Consider the following 13,087-nt stretch of genomic DNA (forward strand, 5'->3'; position numbering starts at 1 on the left):
ATGAAAATATAAATTGTACATACAGGTAGTGCAATCCAAGTAATAGTTAGCTGACAGTTAACCGGCAGTTAACTGTTCAGCAAAGTGACCGCAGTAGGGAAAAAACTTCTCCAGTGCATAATTCTCCGTATTATGATTTCAAGAAATAATCCAGAATCTTTATAAATCCTTTACATATTGATGATTTGAAAAATTTGGAATCAGTTTTCAGATATCATTAATTACCCTGTGTCTAACACGCTATCTATATATTCATCAATGGACAATATATAGATAGCATGTTAGACACAGGGTAATTTATGATATCTGAAAACTAATTCCCAGCTTCACTGCATCGTACACAAGACAGGAGTGTATTGTAATCTTCGCACTATGTGATGGCATTTGTGCAACACAAGGATAATGTACTGATTGCTGTAGTTAGATTCACTAAAATATGCTAAAGAAAATGCAATATCCTGCTCCCAGCTTTCTTCAAGTGACCCTCACTGGGCTGTGGAGACATGCAAACACTGAGCACAGAACAGACCAAGGACAGGTGCAACGTCTCTGCAATTAAACATCTGGCTAACACCTGCTTGTGAGTGATAAAAGGTTTCAGGCTGGGAATCATAATAAAACAGGAGGAGAAACTTAAAAAAGGACTGAAAAATTCTACAGAACTCCCATTATAAGTACTGATAATTATAAACAAGTTAACTCCCTGTGAGCACATTATCAGCAACTGATTTCCTCTGCACCTGTAATACCACTTTCTTTTGAAAACAGTGATTTTCACTGATCTGCAGTGTTTTGCTTGTGCAATTACTTAGCCTGCCTCTCTCCTTTATCAGAACTGATATTCTGGAGAAAAGAACATTATAACCGGATATTTGGGTATATAAATTCAGATGCTAATCTGCGTGCCTTGTAAAAGTATTCAGCCCCCTTTGTTCACGTAAATGAGTATTACAACCAGGAATTATGATCAAGTTAACAGAGAATTTTTATTTGTGAATCACATGCTCCTTTCTCCTCCCCCCCCCCCCCCCACAGTAGAGCCCAAAAAACAGGGAAAATTGTAAAGCATGAACAACTAAAAATTCAAAAACTGAAATGTCAGCAGTTCAAATGTATTCATCCCCCTTTGTTCACTATTTAGCTGAACCACCTCTTGTGGCTATTATAGGGAGAAAACATCAGTTTTCTTCATTTGAAGCCACTCCTTGGTTGCTCTGACAGTGTGCTTTGGGTCATTGTCCTGCTGAAAGACCAAATTTCTCCCCAGTTTAAACTTTCTGGCAGAGGCGAGCAGGTTTTTATCCAGGATCCCTCTATATTTAGCAGCATTCACCTTCCCATCAATCCTGGCCAGATTTCCCGTCTCTGCTGCTGAAAAGCATCCCCACAGCAAGATGCTACCTCCACCACACTTTACAGCAGGGATGACGTTACCTGGCTGAGGCACAGTATTAGATTTACCCCACACATACTGCTATGTTGAGGCCAAGAAGTTCCACTTTACTCTCATCCGACCACAAGTCCTTCTTCCACATCTTTTCAGCATCTTTTAAGAGGCGCTTTGCAAAGTCCTTTGCAGGCAAGGATGTGCTTTTATTTTTAAAGTCAGGGCTTCCTTCCTTGCCATTCTTTGATAACTACCCTTTTTATGCAAGATCTTAAGAGATTGTGGAGCCACGAATTTCAACTCCAGTTGCAGTTACTGATTTCCGCAGTGGGGTGCTCTGACCCCGGCAGTGTTGCTGTGCTCATAATGTTTCCACTTTTTCCACAATGGACTGCATTGAGCTCTGAGGTATGTTCAGTGCCTTTGAGATAGTCTGTTGTTTCTCTATTATCATTTCCCTGATTTGTCTTGAATGCTCTTTTGTCTTGATCTTGGTTTGGTCTGTTGAAAATCTACCATACCATTGGACCTCACAGAGAACGGAAGTGTTTATTCTTCCAAATTCATTGGAAACAGGGGATCCTCTAATTTTCTACACCAAAAAATTGGGTGAGTTAGCAAGGTAAAGTTAGTGCAGCAAATACAAAGGGGACAAATACTTCTTCAGCCTCACAATTTTGGTTTTTAATTTCTAGCAAGTTGTTGACAGGTTTTGGAATTTTTCTTTTGACTTGACGTGATGTGTTGTAGTTTAGCTCAAAAGTCCTACTTCAATTTATTTTAAATTTAGAAAATGAGACAGTAAAATGTGCAAATGGCTGTGGGTGCAGAATAGTTTTTCAAGCACTGTATGTGAATCCAGTTTTTACTGGTTGTAAAAGCTGGAAATCTGTCATTTTATCTTTTACTATCTCTTACCATCTTTCCTTTCGGTTAGTCCTGACGAAGGGTCTCGGCCCGAAACGTCGACAGCGCTTTTCTCTATAGATGTTGCCTGGCTGGCTGTGTTCCACCAGCATTTTGTGTGTGTTGTAATCTGTCATTTTAATGTCTTTTTCTTCCGGTGGATTTCAAACTGGTGTAATTCCTCAGAAGACCTCCTGATGTCACTGCTGAGCTAGAAACAACCACCACCACCACAGATCCTGAGGCAACTACTGTACATCCTGAGCACAGGTTGTACTGGCAGGGATCGGTTTGGAGTCAAAGGTATAGTGAGTGGAAATAAGAGGAAGACATTGGGGGTGAAGGAAGGGAATGAATGGGAGATATTGGATAAAAGGAGGGAATGAGAGCAAAAGGGAGCAGGTAGGGAGGGAGAACAGAAAGGGGTGAAGGAGCAGTACGGTGGGGGGGGAAGAACCAGGAATGGAATATAAAATGAAATGGAGGGAGTCAGAGGATGCTGAGGCAGGGGAGTCAGAAGGGAAGGCAATAACAGAGGGGAGTAAATAGATCAAGGACTGTAGGACAAGGAGGGAGCAGGGAATGAAGCAGGCCAAGTGATACAATTGATTGAATCTGTAAAGTCAGCAGCATACTTCCTCCTTGCTCTCCACTTCCCCCATGAGCAAATGCAACTGTCAGGAAGAAAGCTTCCAGTAATACACACTTTTAAAAATAGAAACAAATGTGATGTTTAATAGCAAGCCACATTCAGAGAAACGAACAGAAGTCAGCTTCCTGTTTGAAATAATGGCAAGTTAAACCCTCACGTTGCCAAGCATTATAATCCTGAAAGGCGGTATACACCAATCCAGATCCATAAGACCATACAAAATAGGAGCAGAATTAGGCCATTTGGTCTATTGTGTCTACTCCACAATTGCAAAAAGGCTGATTTATTGACACCCTTACTAATCAGCAACCTGTCAAGATCCTCTTTAAACAACACACACAAAATGTTGGTGGAACACAGCAGACGAGGTAGCACCTATAAGGAGAAGCACTGTCTTTAAATATACACAATGACTTGGCCTCCACAGCTGTCTGTGGCAGAGGTCACCAACCTTTTTTGCACTGCAGACCAGTTTAATATTGACAATATTCTTGCAGACCAGCCGACGGGGGGTGGGGGGGTGGGGGGGGGGAGTTGTTAATCACGACCGCAATATAGGTCGTAAGTCACTTATAAATGGCTAACACACTCAATTTCATTTCTAATAGGGTTTATCTAACAAATTTAATATTAAACACACAGCACATATTTTCCTCGCATGAATATAGTGATAAGTCAATTATAACTCACTTATGAGTCAATAACATCATAGCATTTTAAGTAACTTTTGGATATTAAACACACAGTGCATATTTTCCTTGTATGAACATATAAAATCATTGCAACACACCAGTTAGAGGACAAGGTAAGGGCCGGAGGTCCCCATACCAGGGCCGCACCGGTCGCAGTCCGGAGAGAACGACAGACCGACTGAGCGAGGAGTGTGACAGGACGAGTGCCCATCCCCCCCATAGGTAGGTAGGATCCATCGGCTGACAAAAGTCTGGCTTGAGGGGTGACTTTCAGTAGATCATAGCGAGGTAGCTGCTCTGCTACTTACAAAACCCTGAGCCCGAATTAGGTTGTCTGCGAATATTTTAGCACCAGGTTCCCCACAAACATTCGGTGTGCAAAACCGGTTCAGAGGCGGCACCCATCTGTCCGCGCTCCAGGCCAGTAGTATCGGCACTTCCTGCCGGCCGCACGAGGCAGCTGATTACCCAAGGCCAACCAGTGATCCCTGGCGCGAGGGTATCACTGCTTTTAGGCGAATGATGACCTCGTATGCGTTCAAGTTCAAAAGTGGGCGTGACAGGGAATGAGGAAAGGTGCAGCTGTCTCATATCGTTTCATACCAACAAATCATAGCATTTCCTCGCAGCCCGGTGCCAGTCCGCGGCCCAGTGGTTGACGACCACTAGTCTGTGGCGATGAATTGGACAGATTCACCACCCTCTTGCTAAAAAAATTCCTCATCTCTATTCTTAAGGGAGGTGCTTGTATACTGACTGAGAGGTTCAAGATCCAGGATTCAGACCAACACAAAGCTACATCACAAAAGGTTGGCAATAGTTGAAGACATGCGGAGGATCTATCGTAGGCTTTTCAGTGGCGTCCAACGTGTGCAACCAAACCTACCTCGCAGGTCTTGATGTGTTCCATCTGCCACTCCTCCTGAATCTTCTCCAGAGTGGAGATATTCTGCTGGTACAGTCGATCTGTGAAGAGAGAAAGCAAGATATTCAACCTCAGTCAAAGTGAAGAGTGGAGGCGCAGGAAAACAATTACATTTTCCTGTCACCCCCTTCAACTCCACAATGCTCCACACAATCATAAAAAAAGTAACGACCAGGAGCTGCAGGGGCATTAGACAAAGAAGTGGACTTCAGAGAGAGGGAGGCAGGGAAGTTTACAGAGGGAATTCCAGAATACAGAACCTTTGCTGAAGGCTGGCTTTAGTACATGTATGATCCCCCCCTCACTAGGCTTGTATGGAAACTTGGCTCGTTGCTGGCCCTGCTAACAACCATGCGACTCAGCAGCGAGACAGCCACCTTCCATAAACCACAGACATCTAGGGCTGGAATGATTCAACCAAACAGGAATGTCTTGATGTTCCAATTTTAAAAAACCTCCATTTGAGTGAATGCACTGTAAATACTAATTGTCGGTCATCAAGAAATAGCAAATTGTACATCGCATTAGATTATAAAGGAAGTATATTTACAAGTTTCAGCTTTATCAAAGAGTTAGCAGGACAAAGAAAAGGGATAAAAATAAAAGGGCCCATTACAGTTATATCAGTCTAAGCACACACATCATTGGAGGCCAACTTGAAGTTGTCTTTTACTCACGCTTTGAACCCATGGTTTGCGTGAAAGCACACACCACACTCCGAACATCGCTCAAAATCCATCACAAACAAACGGGTTCTCTCTCGGAAGTATTGGCCCTTCCTCCTTTGAGCAATCCGTCTGCACAAAGCACCTTGTGCAACAGGGGATGCCCCTCTCCATCCTCAGCCATCTTCCCTCCTGTCCTCTCCGCCGTTCCCACAAGAAAACACCCGCAGATCACACTGTCTGTCACAAACCTCTCTCCGCCCCGCTCCCTTCTCCCAATTCCGCCATCCTGGCTGGCTGACACAATGTTCCTAAGTTCAACATCATAGCCCCTTGTCTTTCAGCTGAAACCAAAACATCCTAAAAGCAGAACACACTATTTTTACAGAACTGCTAAAATGAAATACCTACAGCATCACAGTAAACATCTTAATCACTGCGTTACATGTAAATAAAACTAGCTCCACTGCAAACACTCAAAAGGCTGGTTTATGCACCGTTCAATACGCCTCATGATCAGTAATGTTTGCCGCCAGTTGCTGTTCCTTTCTGTGTCTTCTGGTGCATCAGGAGACAACCTTGCTGTTTCTTTAGCAGTTTTGACTGTTTTTTTTTTAATGAGGCCAAGTTGCTCGCCTGATACTCAACCCAACACGGATGGAAAGCATGCAAGGGGCCAGCCAGATTCGACGTCCGGAGCTGATGCCATGACACCACCAGTTGGCCAATGTTTGCCAGCACTAACTCTTAACTTTCTGCAACCCAATTCACCCACCATAATCACTGCATGAATTAATGTTTGCTTGCAAGTGAAGAATTCAGCCTACACATAAACCATATGTAAAATATGTTTAGCTATTATGTTATCCTTTCCCCTTGCACAATAATTTTGAATTATTTTGCTCCAGTGATACATGAACGGTGCAGATCAGTGAGGAGAGATGCAATCCTAGTGAGTACTGTTACGAATGTGACGCAACTCTGAGGGGCCGAAGGGTACAAAGTCGCCCCCTCCTTTTTGAGAATCGCAAGATCGCTATTAATTCAGGTCTGGGACCCAGGAAATGAGAGAGAGAGAGACACTCAGAATACACAAGGTTTGGAATGTGTCCTGGCCTCAGCGGAACGGAACCACTGATAACGGCCATTGTCTCTTGGAGACGGAATTGTGTATTGAGTACTGTACTATTCATTGAAACCTCTCAGGGGACAACCAGAGTGGTCTGGTTGAGGGATTGCATCATCCCAACCTGACTGACATCTGAGACCCCGTGAGTAACGATAAAGGAGGGGTCTGGGGAACAACCCCTTCAGACGCACCAGGAGAAACGCTAGAAATCTCGTGACAGCGTTTAATAGCGAAAGCCGGTGGGGGCTCGTGTGCGTCCTCCCTTGCCTGGGGTGGCGAGCTCACCACGGAAGAACAGTTTAGCTAAAGGAGAGGCCACAAGTGAACGGCCACGACAACGAGACTCCTGACAGATCGAAATCATAAAGGAAAGCCGGCAAGTTTTTCTCCAAATCTCTCTCTCTCTCTCTCTCTCTCTCTCTCTCTCTCCAATAATTGCAACACAGCGGTCCCCAATGGCTGCAGCCTGAATGAACTGAGTGACTTTTATATTTCCATCGGACAATACATTATCCCCTAGACAACGTTAGAGCTTATTTCTTATTGATTATTATTATACCCGCACTTTTAGATTTAGTAATGACGACGTATATTATCTGTATATTTGCATTGATATTATTTTTATGTATTTTTACTAATAAATACTGTCAAAATAGTATCATCAGACTTCAACGGACGTCTCAATCTTTGCTGGTAAGTGACCCAATTACGGGGTTCGTAACAACGTGGGGCCTCGTCTCGAGATTTGATACCAAATTGGGAGGCCAGTAAATTGGGCTTTTAAGTCCAAACTTGGATCTGGTTGTGCGGGTAACCAGACGGGAAACCAGCAAAGATGGATGTAGACGAATTTATAGAAAACCCGACTCTGGAGGCGCTAGAGGCTGCCACAAAGTTGGACTTGATAAATATTGCGAAAGGACTAAATCTCGCAGAGGTGAGGTTGTCCATGAAAAAGCGGGAGGTGCGGAGGGCCATAACTCAGTATTATATTGTGAAGAATGTGTTTTCGGCTGAGGTATTGGAAAATATCCCTGAAAAGGTATCAGCTAGTGGGATGGCTCAGTTAGAGTAGGAAAAATTAAGGTTGGAACATGAAATTAAGTTAAAACAGCTGGAAGCAGCTGAAAAGGAGAAGGAAAGAGCCGAAAAGGAAAAAGAAAGAGCCGAAAAGCAAAGGGAGCATGAGCTCCAGCTAAAGGAGTTAGAGGTGAAGAGGGAGCATGAAAGAGCTGAGAAGCAGAGGGATAATGAAATTAAGTTAAAACAGCTGGAAGCAGCTGAAAAAGAGAAGGAAAGGGCCAAAAAAGAGAAGGAGAGAGCCGAAAAGGAGAGGGAGTATGAGGAGAAGGAGAAACAGAGGCAACATGAGCTGGACATGGAGAAGTTCAGGCAAGAGTGAAGAGCTCAAGGGCCAGACCAAGAGGAGAGATTTAATGTTAGTAGGGAGTTTAGGTTAGTACCTCCGTTCGAGGAGACAGATGTTGAGTTATTTCTTGCATTTTGAAAAGGTGGCAGTGAGTCAGAAGTGGCCCAGATAACATACATTTTCTTTTTCATACACTTTTATTCTGTAATTACTTGAAAACACAATAAAAAAAGTTTAATAAAAAAAACCAATATGGAAAATATCATGACATTGATAAAACTCCAGAAATCTCTCCAAATGAGGTTTTTTACCTTTTGGGTGGTGGGGTAATGTTTTCTGCTGTATTGATGTTAATGTGGAATAAATACAAAAAATGATTACTTATTTCAATTCCTGAATAAATTCTCTACAAATCCATGTGAAAAAAAAAGAAGTGGCCCAGAGATCAGTGGGTGGTGTTATTACAAAGTGTGTTAAAAGGGAAGGCACAACGGGCATATGCGGCGTTGTCTATGGAGGAGGAGGAGTCTGAGAATTATGAGAAAGTAAAAGAGGCCATTCTTCAGGCCTATGAATTGGTACCGGAGGCCTGTAGACAAAAGTTCAGAAATTTAAATAAAGTGTGGAATCAGACGTATGCAGAGTTTGCCTATGAGAAGGGTGTGCTCTTGGATCGCTGGTGTGCAGCAGAAATGGTGGAAGAAGATTTTCGGCATCTCAGGGAGTTAATTCTGATTGAGGAATTTAAAGGTTGTGTTTCGGATGATATCCGGATGTATTTGAACGAGAAGTTGAATAAGTCCATATCCGACTTTGCTAGGTTCGCAGATGAATATGCCCTAACCCACAAGACAAAGTTTTCCTCGAATAAGAGTTACCAGAAAGACCGTGGGAACGGTAGAGAAAGCCCACCAGCTGAGGCAGAGATTCAGCCGGGAGCTAGTGGTAAAAATAAGGAGGAGGAAAGGCAAGACGGCAGGAGGGGTCCTGGCTTGACCTGTTTTAATTGTAGAAAGGTGGGTCATATTGCATCTAAGTGCCTTGCTCCGAGGAAGGAGACAGGAAAAGGGAAAGCAGCAGTCCCTACAGGATGTATTGTGGTGATCAGTAAATCGACGAGAAAGCCCCAGGTAGATAGAATACGAGAGGGGCCTGAGAAATTTATTTCAGAAGGAACCGTGTCTGTGAAAGAGGGAGACATACCAGTTCCAGTGCGGATCTGGAGAGACACTGGAGCTGAGCTGTCATTGATTCGCAGTAAGGTACTAGATTTTGGTCCCGAGACTGGAGAGGTAGCTTTGAGAGGCATAGGAAAAGGGACAGAAGCTGAGCCTTTGCATAGGATCATTATAAATTGTGAGCTGGTATCTGGACCAGTTGAAATAGGGGTGCGATCAGAATTCCCGAGAACTGACGTAGACATCCTTTTGGGTAACGATTTAGCTGGTGGTGACGTTTGGTCGGCCATGGAGCTAACGAGCCAGCCTGTAAGTGTTGAGGACCCGCCCCTAGATTCCAAGATCCCTCCCGCATGCGTGACCACTCGCAGCATGTCGAGAAAGGCAGCTGAGACAGAGACCAGTTTAAATCAGGCCAGTATCGATTTGGCCGAGACGTTTTTACCGACCCTGTACCAAGAGGGGTTAGAGGGTGGTAAAACGGAGAATAGGGAGGTGAAAGAGAGTAAGGGAGAGGAGGTAGACCTACCCTTAGCCAGGAGGAAATTCATAGAGGCACGGAGTAAAAATGAGAAACAGATAAGGCTGTTAGAAGGTCCAGGGTTGGACATGGATGATCTGTCTGGCTTGGCAGAACTGTTTGAAGAAGTTGAAAATTTTAAAGGTGTTCCCGATAATGAAATGAGGGCAGTCCTAGATGAAAAGGATGCCATTACCTTGAAGGAGTCTGCTGGGTTGGCAGATGAGGTTGTTTCAGCCCGCAGGGTTGAGTTTACTCCGGAAGGGAGTTGCCCAGAGAGTAACTGGGAGGATCAGGGGAACTTAGAATTTGAAAAGTGGATGGGTATTGAAAGTCTGGAAGAGGCAGATGTCCCATTTGAGTGTGTTCAAGATGTGGATGCACGTGGTACTGAACCTAGTAATGAAACTCAGGAAAAGTCTGAGGTATTTGATTCAGTTAAAAAGGAATGCAGTCCTTGTGGGTCAGATGGACTTGGTTCAGTGAAGAAAGGGTTAACCTTGGTACTAGTGGGAAGTGAGAATTCCCAGTTGTTTGTGTTCGAAGGTGTGTTAAAAGTTAGTGAGGAGATAAAAGGTGGTGAGGTGAATATTATTATTGAAAGGAAAGGGAAAAGTGTAGTTCCTAAATTGAATGAAGAAAATTTAAAGTCTGGATTGGTGTCAGAAGCAGTAACCAAGCTGAAGGGACAATGGCTTGGTAACACGGTGCCTGCGAATCAATTACAGATTGATTTGGAATGTAAGGGTGCCCCACGCGCTATTGTTATTCAAGAGTGTGCTGTGAAGAGGCAGAATTTGAAATGCTGTTTGGACAAAGAGGGATCGCTTGCAGATCTTAAACTGAAAACCAATAGAATGAAGGGTCCTGAAGATAAAACTAACGACTTGCTTAAAAATAAAGAATTGTGTGGAAATTCAGCAAATGGGCTAAGTTTGGAAAACATTGTTGATAAAATAACTCCTATGAAAGGAGGATGCAAAAGACTATTCCACACTGGTGCGCAAGCTAACCACGTGGGAGTTAACTGGAAAAAGGGCGAGGGTTGACGGGATGCCACTTTAAATAACAGGATCCGGTTTTAAGGGATTTCGACAAAGCATGTAACTAATAAAGACAACCCCATGGAAGATTGACTGTTAAGTTTGAAAGTAAAATAAAGATTAGTATTTGCATGACCTTTTGTAATATACACGTAAGCTAAGATCACAACTCTTTAGTTTTTGTTTGCTGAAGAAAAGTAATAAAAATAGGTGGTTATTAAATTGGAGTCTGATGCTACAAGAATTTTATTAAGGTACAAGATATTAAGATATTAAAGGAAGTGACAATGTAATCACTAACTGTTTAGATGCTGAATTGAATGTATAACTGTATTACTCTGTAGTGAAAAAAAAAACTCTTTGGTATTGTGTTAGATTCTGAAGTCCTGTAAGACTCTATATTAATTAATTTTTACCTGTGGCAAAAATCCTAGAAGGAAGGGGGTGTTACAAATGTGACGCAACTCTGAGGGGCCGAAGGGTACAAAGTCGCCCCCTCCTTTTTGAGAATCGCAAGATCGCTATTAATTCGGGTCTGGGACCCAGGAAATGAGAGAGAGAGAGACACTCAGAATACACAAGGTTTGGAATGTGTCCTGACCTCAGTGGAACGGAACCACTGATAACGACCATTGTCTCTTGGAGACGGAATTGTGTATTGAGTACTGTACTATTCATTGAAACCCCTCAGGGGACAATCAGAGTGGTCTGGTTGAGGGATTGCATCATCCCAACCTGATTGACATCTGAGACCCCGTGAGTAAGGATAAAAGAGGGGTCTGGGGAACACCCTTTCAGACGCACCAGGAGAAACGCTAGAAATCCCGTGACAGCGTTTAATAGCGAAAGCCGGTGGGGGCTCGTGTGCGTCCTCCCTTGCCTGGGGTGGCGAGCTCACCACAGAAGAACGGTTTAGCTAAAGGAGAGGCCACAAGTGAACAGCCACGAAAACGAGACTCCTGACGGATCGAAATCATAAAGGAAAGCCGGCAAGTTTTTCTCCAAATCTCTCCCTCTCTCCAATAATTGCAACACAGCGGTCCCCAACGGCTGCAGCCTGCATGAACTGAGTGAACTTTATATTTCCATCGGACAATACATTACCCCCTAGACAACGATAGAGCTTATTTCTTATTGATTATTATTATACCCGCACTTTTAGATTTAGTATTGACAACGTATATTATCTGTATATTTGCATTGATATTATTTTTGTGTATTTTTACTAATAAATACTGTTAAAATAGTATCATCAGACTTCAACGGACGTCTCAATCTTTGCTGGTAAGTGACCCAGTTACGGGGTTCGTAACAGTACACTTAAGACAAAACGGATTCAGGAATCCATTAAGGAAAACAAGATATAACTCCTAAGTTTGGATATTGTTATCCTTTTTAGATCAGCTTTATTTCTCACATGTACATTGAAACATATGGAAAAATATATCATTTGCATCAGCTACCAACACAGTCCGAGGGTAGTGCAAATATTGCCACACTTCCAGTGTCAACATAGCATGCCCACAACTTGGTCTTTGTAATGTGGGAGGAACCCAGAGGAAACCCATGCAGTCATGGGGAGAACGTAAAAACTATTCAAAGGAAAATTGGACGTGGAGCCAAGCAAATCAGCAAAGTTCGATGATCAATATGTAATCAAAGTTATCTGAAGTGTCCAAACCAGCCCAAGTACATCCGGATAAAAGAGGATTTGTTCTCTATTCCTATTGATACATCTCTTCTGTTTTTGAAAAAAGATTCAATACTCAATTCTGATGCCGAATGAACAACTAAACTTGTGAATTAACACCAGTCAAAAGGAAACACACAAACACGTTACTAACAAAGCTGAGCATATGTACAAAGAGGAAGGAGCCTACATTTCCGCTCTTCAGTTATAAATTGCTGGAGTATCATAATCGATATATTTATTTGACCTTGCTTCTCTAACAATATCTTTTTCTCCCAACTAATCATTTATTTTTGCTGCTAATTGGAAAGTTTCATAGTCCTTCCTCATACGGTTTTGACTGTCACATTGTTTGCATCTAAACAACTGTCATGTATTAGGATACTTTAAAATTTCTCTTCCATCCTCTTTATAGTTATTTATTCCTGTAAACCTTCCTATCTTTTAAGGTCAATCCAGCAAAACATAGCTAGCATATTTTGTCAAAGAGGATTAGCTTGTACACACAACCCACATTTGTCCGTTGCCTGGTTTACACCCACCCAAAACCACAGAACAGACAACGTGAGCTCAAGGTTTTAACATACATTATTAATGTCTAATCTGATTTATGGAGCTCAGAAAAACAGAGGGCTATGGGTAACCCTAGGTAATTTCTAAGGTAAGGACATGTTCGGCACAGCTTTGTGGGCCGAAGGGCCTGTATTGTGTGGTAGGTTTCCTATAATAAAAACTCCAAACAAAGTAATGTTCATTTTCATAAGTCAACAGCTCTGGGTTTGAACTTCAAGTCTCTACTTTCTGATTTACTGTTCTGGCACAATCAGGTTATTATCTGCTCCTCTATATAAAATAAAAGTCACACCCCCTTTTACAACGCCAATAAATCTACCTTTGGTACTTTGCAGGAAGTGGAGAACTAAATCAGAGT

The 13,087-nt window shown here is 42.7% G+C and overlaps 1 protein-coding gene across 1 annotated transcript in view; it reads right to left on the reverse strand.

Annotated features, from left to right (window-relative positions):
- pstpip2 (proline-serine-threonine phosphatase interacting protein 2) overlaps window positions 1-13,087 on the reverse strand; it is a 144,118-nt gene that overhangs the window by 37,500 nt on the left and 93,531 nt on the right. Inside the window, exon 9 of the mRNA XM_073042290.1 lies at window positions 4,524-4,603. Within this exon, the coding sequence (XP_072898391.1) occupies window positions 4,524-4,603 (80 nt within the window). The remainder of the gene's footprint in view (window positions 1-4,523; window positions 4,604-13,087) is intronic.

Source organism: Hemitrygon akajei, chromosome 4 (genome assembly GCF_048418815.1).
Source record: "Hemitrygon akajei chromosome 4, sHemAka1.3, whole genome shotgun sequence".
In the NCBI taxonomy this organism is placed as follows: Eukaryota; Metazoa; Chordata; class Chondrichthyes; order Myliobatiformes; family Dasyatidae; genus Hemitrygon; species Hemitrygon akajei.